This window comes from Lynx rufus, unplaced genomic scaffold (genome assembly GCF_022079265.1).
Source record: "Lynx rufus isolate CCGP_SWC_20201006 ecotype Redwood Valley unplaced genomic scaffold, mLynRuf1.p SCAF_4, whole genome shotgun sequence".
NCBI classification, from domain to species: domain Eukaryota; kingdom Metazoa; phylum Chordata; class Mammalia; order Carnivora; family Felidae; genus Lynx; species Lynx rufus.
Genome location: NW_025814856.1, coordinates 119,597,579 through 119,605,554, shown reverse-complemented (window position 1 = coordinate 119,605,554; position 7,976 = coordinate 119,597,579). Strand labels below are relative to the sequence as shown.

The following is a 7,976-nucleotide window of genomic DNA, read 5'->3' as shown; positions in this document are numbered from 1 at the left end:
CTCTTTAAGAAATACAACTCGGACTTGGCATTCCAGGTGGCCTTAGCACCCGTCAGGTCTTCCCCTGAGCAGGGTGGGCTCAGTTCGGGTGTAGGGCCTCCTGCAAAGCGGAAGAGTCAGTTAGGCTCAAAGCAAAGTCAAAACCAAGTACCTGCAGCTGTGCCTCCCCTGCTTGCCCAGATATGGTCTGATGCTCCAATCTGCGCCCACCCCCAACTATTCCCTCCCACCCCCGCAAACATTCACACTGCCAGTATATTCTGGGCAAGAGGGGCAGGAGCGGGCGAAGCTGGGAAAAGTCCGAGGCCTTGGGGATCTGAGCACCCCCTCCTGTCGCTGCTGGGGAAGTAAAAACATTCGCCACTCCAGGCATTTTCTCTTCTCCTGGCATCAAAAGCCTTTCCCCTCATCCATCTTTGCTGCAGCACCCCAACATACCCTCTTCCGGGCTGTGTGTCCCTCCCGGCACCCCGCATCGGTACAGCCTTCTTGAATTACCCTGCCAGCTGCTTTGGGAGAGCCTTCCTCCAACCCAGCCTCTTCTCGGAAATTTGCCTTTGTCTCCTACAGATACCCATGGGATCCAGACCTGCTGGCACCCTCTCGGCTTGGCTCTCAGGGACACGGGAGGCATTGATTACGCAGAACAGTGTATATCCCCATTCTGACCTTTCTGCCGGTACCCCCCTCTCCCTGGCACTAAGGGGAAAGCCGATCTAATTAGGAGAGGGGCTGCGTGCAGCTGGGGGAGGTAGCCTGGCGTCCCCGGCTGGCGGGCCACCGCAGCCGGTCTGCTCAGGCACAAGCTGAAGTTGACTGCCAAAACTGCTATAAAACCCCAGGTCTGTCTAGAACTGTTTTCGGTTCTCCTAGACGCCCCCGGGTTCAATTATAGTCTTAAAAGCCCTAATACAAGTGCAAGAATTTGTTTGCCTTCACCCAGGGGCGGGGCAAGCCCTGAAATGGTGGCGCCTTTGTTATAGCAAAGTCACTGAAACCCCTCAAGCATTCCTTTTGTTCGAGGGTCGGGGTTGCGGGGGACTGGGTGGGCTACTGGGAGATAGTTTCAGAGAGCCAAAATCAAGTCCGGGAACGGCTCAAACACTACTGTTCGCAAACCTCTCCTTCTCCCTTTTATATTCTGTCTCCAAGAAAGAGATGCTGTGGAGAAATAAATATTTTGCCTTGTTGGTCACTGCTGGAAATCGAAGTTTTTTCGCTGCAGGGCAATCCCGTAACTGCGATTCCCAGCTTTAGGAGGTCTCAAGCTGCCTTTCCCCAATAACCTTCCTTCCCACCAGACCTCACTCACACCACTGCTGCCCTCTGCACAGTGCACAAGCCACAGTGGACAAATATGTCAAGCTGAAGATGCACAAATAATTTCAAGTTCAACTCTTAGGGATTCAAGGGGTATGAAAGTTCTTGCAGCAAATCCTGAATAAAGAGTTCATTAAACCAATGTGTCCGACTAGTTTGATTTGTGATAAGCAACCCTTGTAAAGGAAGGGGGTAGGAGCCACATAAACATTAATGCCAATAAATTAGTTTACTCCACTGCAGAGTAATTACTCGATATTATTGATATTTACAGCAGGTATTCAAATGCAACGGTGGGCCATCATTTGGAGAAAACACATAATGAGAATAGTTCTTTTCCAGTGCAATACATGATTAGATTTGTTATTGAGTCAGTTACAGTCAGCTCAGCAATAAATAAATAAATCGATGTTGACACTTAAATACCAAAGATCTTAGAGTTTATACTCTAAATCTCCCCGAGATATATAAATACCTTCAGCTATTTCCTGGATGGGGAAAGGGAAAAGGTTATCCTTTTTCATTTTTCAACTTTGCTTCAGCGACATCCAGCTCCTTCCAAGAAGATAGGTGTGGGGAGGCCCCAGGGCTGGGCCCCTCCCAGCTGCGGTCCTGCCTGGCAGCCCTATGCCCTCTTTCACTTCTCCCAAACGTTGATAATTCAATCCTGCAGGATGGCAAGCATTTTTCACCATCTTAATTTTTTTCTTTCTTTTTCCCAAGAAAGCTAAGACTCCTACTAGCAGCTATGGCCCCTGTCTCTACCTTGGGCTCAAAGCTAGCCTTTCCGAGGCGTTCTTGTCACCCCCGGTCCCGCGAGTTTGGGAAGCAGCGCTCTTTCCTCTGGCATTGTGTTTCTTCTGTGGGATGAGTAGCAGAAAAGGCGCCGAGCCTTCTGAGTTTCTCCCTGCACATCACTGGCTCTCACGCTTCGCCAGGAAGGAGAGGAAGCGTGTTACCCTTTTCTCAGCCACGGCTCCCTATCCCTAGCCGTCTCCTCACTGCCCCCACTCAGCTCTGAAGCTCCGCTGGCAGCCTGCTGAGCCCGCGGAAGGTGCAGCATACCCAGGAAAACGCTCCTCGGCTGTCAGCGCCCCTAAAGCAGCCCAAGGCTCGCCTCAACCGCACGGCTTCCCGGGTCCTCAGCTCCATGAGACCAGGCAGGCGGGCGGACCCGTGCACCGTGGCGCAGCCCCCACAGCCCCCGGCTCTGCCGGGCGACTCCGAACCCCGGCAGGCAGCGGGGAGGAGGGGGTGGGGGGGTTCTTCAAGGGCAGGGGGTGGAGTGAGGAGGCCGGCGGGGAGAATGAAGTGGAGGTGGATCCCGGGTAAGACGAAGGCCCTTCCGGGACCTGCAGATGCCTGACAAACCGCTGGGGAAGCCGCCCTGGTTGTTGGCGGTTTAGGGACGGAAGGCACTAAAGCGCTTCGGAAGTGACCATGAATGCGAGCGTGTAATCAAGTCACCGTGCAAATCGGGCAAGCCACGAGGCAGGCACATCCACGGCTGCGAACCCTGGCCCCGAAGGGGGTCCGGCCCGAGTCGGAGGCAGAGGTGGTTTCCAGAGCAAGCCTGTGGGAGGGGGATAGCGAAGAAGGAGGTGCGAACGCGAGCCTCCAGGAGAATAGATTCCAGGACCGCGCACGGGCCACGCAGCGACGAGCTCCCACCCGGCCACCCCCAGCCTGGGGCATCCCTCACCCGGGGAGTGATGGGTGGCAGGAGTTGAGCTCTCTCACCGCCCTCGGCGCACTTGAGGGCCAGGACCGTGCAGCTGAGCACAAGCGAGTGGCATGGGACGCACCCCAGCCTCGCCGCGCGCCGGGAGGCCCCCCAGCCAACATGAGTTACACCGGCGATTACGTGCTTTCGGTGAGAACACCGAGTGACGATCTGTTGCTTCCCCTGAGGTGGCTACAAAGAAAGGAAGCCGGGGAGGGAGGGGAGGGGGGGAAAGGAAAGGGGAAAAAAAAAAAAAAAAAAAAAGGCCCGGACCAGCTCGCAGCTTGTCAATTTCAACATCGGGTCACATGACCAGCACCTCCCTGCTAAGGATGGGGATAGATTTCCACGTCAGCTTACGTCTCCAAATTTCTACTTCACGGATCCGCTTCAAAGAGGCAGCTGCAGTGGAGAATCATGTTAAGCTCGGCTACTGCGGAGAGCCCAAGGTAGCCCAATGATGGATTTTGATGAGCGTGGTCCCTGCTCCTCTAACATGTATTTGCCAAGTTGTACTTACTACGTCTCGGGTCCAGATTTCTCCAGCCTCCCTTCTTTTCTGCCCCAGACCCCGTCTTCGCGCCCAATGACATACTCCTACTCTTCCAACCTGCCCCAGGTCCAACCCGTACGCGAAGTGACCTTCAGAGAGTACGCCATTGAGCCCGCCACTAAATGGCACCCCCGCGGCAATCTGGCTCACTGCTACTCCGCGGAGGAGCTCGTGCACAGAGACTGCCTGCAGGCGCCCAGCGCGGCCGGCGTGCCTGGCGACGTGCTGGCCAAGAGCTCGGCCAACGTCTACCACCACCCCACCCCCGCCGTCTCGTCCAATTTCTATAGCACCGTGGGCAGGAACGGCGTTCTGCCACAGGCTTTCGACCAGTTTTTCGAGACGGCCTACGGCACCCCGGAAAACCTCGCCTCCTCCGACTACCCCGGGGACAAGAGCGCCGAGAAAGGGCCCCCGGCGGCCGCAGCGACCTCCGCGGCTGCGGCGGCGGCGGCGGCGGCGGCGGCAGCAGCGGCAGCGGCCACGGGCACGGGCACGCCGGCAACTTCAAGTTCGGACGGCGGCGGCGGCGGCGGCGGCGGCTGCCGGGAGGCGGCGGCGGCAGCGGCGGAGGAGAAGGAGCGGCGACGGCGCCCTGACAGCAGCAGCAGCCCCGAGTCGTCTTCCGGCCACACTGAGGACAAGGCCAGCGGCTCCAGTACGTATAAAGGCAAGCGCCCTGCGCTTTATGAAAGGGGAGTTGGAAATCTAGCGCAGCACCGCTGTTAAATTTTTATATGCTGTTTTATAAGCATATAAGGTTTATGAAGGGCCTTTAGGTTTCCCCCAACAAAACTTTGTTATAAAAGGCGGGATCACGTGGCGAGTGCTGAAATTGGCCGTGAAATACCCACCGGCCAAGGCATGCCTGCAAAAAAAAAAAAAAAAAAAAAAACACACACACACACACACACACACACACACACACACACACACACAACTCCCTTTTCCCCTTTTTTCCCTTCTCAGTCCCAAGCCCGGCAGCTCGACCCCGCTCAGGGCCAGATCGGGCTGGGGAGCCGGAGGTGGGCGCCTGTAAATTCCCCCTGCAAAGGCTCCGGGAGCCTTTGATAGCGAGGTAATCCGGAGATTTTTATAAAAGCCATGTGTTGCGCCGGGACTCCAGTCCCAGCCGGGATTCAAAGGCATCCCTGTTTAACGACGGCGCTAGGAGCGTGTTTTACAGATAAAATAGCCCGCTGTAGCTCGAGCAACACATTAAAAGGAACAAATTAAGCCAAAGTTGGCCTTTTTATCCAAAAGGAAGCCATTTTCCTCTGGCGCGGTGGCAATTACGTGCCGCCTTCTGTCCAACTGCATGTTACTAACAATTGTTATTCAATCTGTCAAAAGCGGGTTTTTCCTTTCCGTCCTGTGAAGTTTTATTGAAAAGGGGAGCAAGTGAAGCCTGCCGGCAGCTTTTGGGAAGCCCCTGTTCCCTCCACCCTATCTAAATCAGCACCCCTGCCCTGCTGGGGACCTGGGTGGCTCTGTGGCCTTGGTGCTCAGGGAAGGCCCAGGGTAGGGGGCTTCCGCTGCCACCCCCTCACCTCGTGGAAGCCAGGAGGCTGGTCCAGGAGGCAGGAGTTGGTGGCCAGAACGCAGGCTGACAAAGACCCGGCAGCTGACTCAGATGCTAACAAGGGCCGAGTCAGGGCCGCAGCCGGGAAAGACTGGGGCTGGGGCCGACTTTACTGCCTCAGGAACCAGCAGCCCAGGTGCTTGAAGGTGAAATGTCCGCGGGCGGCTGTTTGTTTAGTCTGGCGGGGCTGGAGGCAGCCGGCAACCCCCACTCGGCAGCTTTGAAAGCCGCCTCTGCGGCACAAACTAGCCTGTTGCTGTAAGGAACCCTCCTTTCTGCTCTGGGGGCAGCGTGAGCAGCTTCCCTGGGGGCCTATCTAGGAAGCTGGCTTTTATCTGGGGCTGAGTCTCCGCCTGCAGCCTGTCCCCAGCTGGCAGTAGGAGTCTGAAGGCAGGGGACTGAGGAGACCTTGATGGGGTTTGCACAGGGCCAGTCCCTTGGGCCAGCCCTTTTCCTCCACTCGGGGCTCAAGGACGGACTGCAGCCCCCATACCTGACTCGCTCCCTGCTTCTTTCTCCCTCCACAGGTGGCCAACGCACCAGAAAAAAGCGCTGCCCCTATACCAAGTACCAGATCCGGGAGCTGGAGCGGGAATTCTTCTTCAGTGTGTACATCAACAAAGAGAAGCGCCTGCAGCTGTCTCGCATGCTCAACCTCACTGACCGTCAAGTCAAAATCTGGTTTCAGAACAGGAGAATGAAGGAAAAAAAAATTAACAGAGACCGTTTACAGTACTACTCGGCCAACCCGCTCCTCTAAGGCTCCAGCCTGCTGGAATTGGGTGGGGGGTTTCATACACGTGAGATTATATGCAGATTTTGCCCTTGACAAGGTCAAGGCACGTGGTGACTTTCGAAGAAAAGAGATGTGCAAAAGAGAGGAGGCTACACGGAGACAGCCTCTAAGGAGGTGGCCCGGGACTCTCTTGGGCATCTGTGGTTAAGATTCCTAACAAAAATTGGATTTGGAGAGTTGTGCATCAACTAGAATAAATGGTTTGGGACCCCTGGTGGTTCATTCTTAGAGACTGTGGAGCTTTGGGCTGGGTGTGGTCTCCATCAGGACTGGGCCCCCTGCCAAGCGCCCTGGAGAACGACCTGGGCCCAGGACCCTCCACATGGAGCCTGCCCACCCCCAGGACCCCTGCGTCAAGAAGCTATTCTGTCTTTAAACACAGTTCAGCTTGGGGACAGGAACAGGAGGAAGGGGGGAGGATTCCTAGATGTTCCGAGTGGGGCTGCTTTCCAAAGCCAATGTGAAAGACGGCGGCTGGACTAAAAGGTGACTGTGAGGTGGGAGAGGGCTGCTGATCCTGGAGGGGGAAAAAAATCTATTCCAGGTGGCATTAGCAGCTCTCCACCCCTCCTAGCCACTCAATGCTCTGTCTGAGGCCTGGGCTTCTAGCAGTTGTCTCCTGCAGCCCACCTAGTTTTTCCTACCGGTGAGGGTTTTCTTCCTGGCCTGCCACTCAGGCCTAAAGCCTGGTCACAGAGCAGACCTTTCCCGAGGTGGAAAACATCAAAAAGCTAAGAGGCTGCATCCAGGCCGCTGGCCCCAAGATCTCTGCAGGAAATGCCTGTGGAGTGCGGCAGCCTGGCAAAGTTTCCACCACACTTAATTGAGGCTTGGATTTGCTCAGCGACACAGTGGGCCGGGCCAGCGGTCCCCAGCTATGAGGGGCTTGAGTCCCCAAAATACCCAGTTCTGGCACCGCACTCTGCCCTTCGCCGCCCCAGAACTGAGCTTGGAAGCTTCCGGCGACCTTCCAGGAGCTCAAGGGAGTTTGGAATTATTTTAAAAAATAAATATTATATTATATATATATATATATATTTCCCTGCAGGAACCAAAGCGAATTTTAAAAGATGCAACGTAGAGGGGGAAAAAGATGATGAAGAGAATATTTAAAGGCTCTATCTGTTTACAGTGTTCCACGATTAAACTCACTCACTGCTAAAAATATTTGAATGTACGCTTCATACAGGGATGGTGTTCAAAAGACTTGTAAATAAAAGAACCATAACCTATTTTGTTTGAATACTTTTTAAATTTTGCCATTCGTTGACTTCCTTGGGGGATTGGAGAGGCGGGAAGGGTATTGGGAATGATCTTTTTGATTTCTTGGAATGTTCGGAAAGCATAGGGGTAAGCTCTAAGGTAGTCTGGCCCTACAGGCTCTGGGGACCTCAGCTGAGAAAGCCAGGTACCCTCCCATTGAATCTCCTCTGCCTCCCTGTTTTAAGAAGTGTTTGGTGGCTCTGTTTGTAATGGGAGTGTTGGCCTGTCCTCCGTTCTCACCCACCACGTATGTCGCAGCATGTACACAGGCGACAGGGCACAAGGAAAATAAAGACTGTGGAAACTTGAGTATTGGGTCCTGGTGTGACAGTCCTCTTCCTGTTTGCCTTTTACTGCCAAATGTTTGCCCCCCCCACCCCCAAAAAGGGGCAAGTTATCAGGCCCCTGCAGGGGTGGGGAGGTGACTTAGTCGGGATTTAACTCCACTGGAAGCCAGGCTTGGGAAGCCAAGGTGGCTGGCCAGGTCCTTTTGGGAAGGGTGGGGGGCGGGGTCCCAGGAATGGAGTATCTCAGGACCTGGAATTGGGGGTTTCATCCTTTCAGACTGGAGAGAGGCTTGGGAGAAAGCCCTGGGCTTTGAAGTGGCTGATTAGTTTGATCCCAAGCTGGGTTTGCTCACCTCAGGATTGGGAGGCCTGAAGTAGAAGCACTGTAGGGTGCCCTGGGGATCTCCTTAGGAAGACAGAGACTGGTCTGGGTACAAAGAGTAGACTCTCAG

General features: G+C 54.9%; 1 protein-coding gene across 1 annotated transcript; it reads left to right on the top strand.

Annotated features, from left to right (window-relative positions):
* The first annotated feature begins 3,500 nt into the window (after nucleotides 1–3,500).
* On the top strand, nucleotides 3,501–5,938 carry HOXA11 (homeobox A11). The gene is made up of 2 exons (XM_047094521.1): nucleotides 3,501–4,254; nucleotides 5,706–5,938. The coding sequence occupies exons 1-2, from the start codon at nucleotides 3,501–3,503 to the stop codon at nucleotides 5,936–5,938; spliced, it is 987 nt and encodes a 328-aa protein (XP_046950477.1).
* Nucleotides 5,939–7,976: the final 2,038 nt, after the last annotated feature.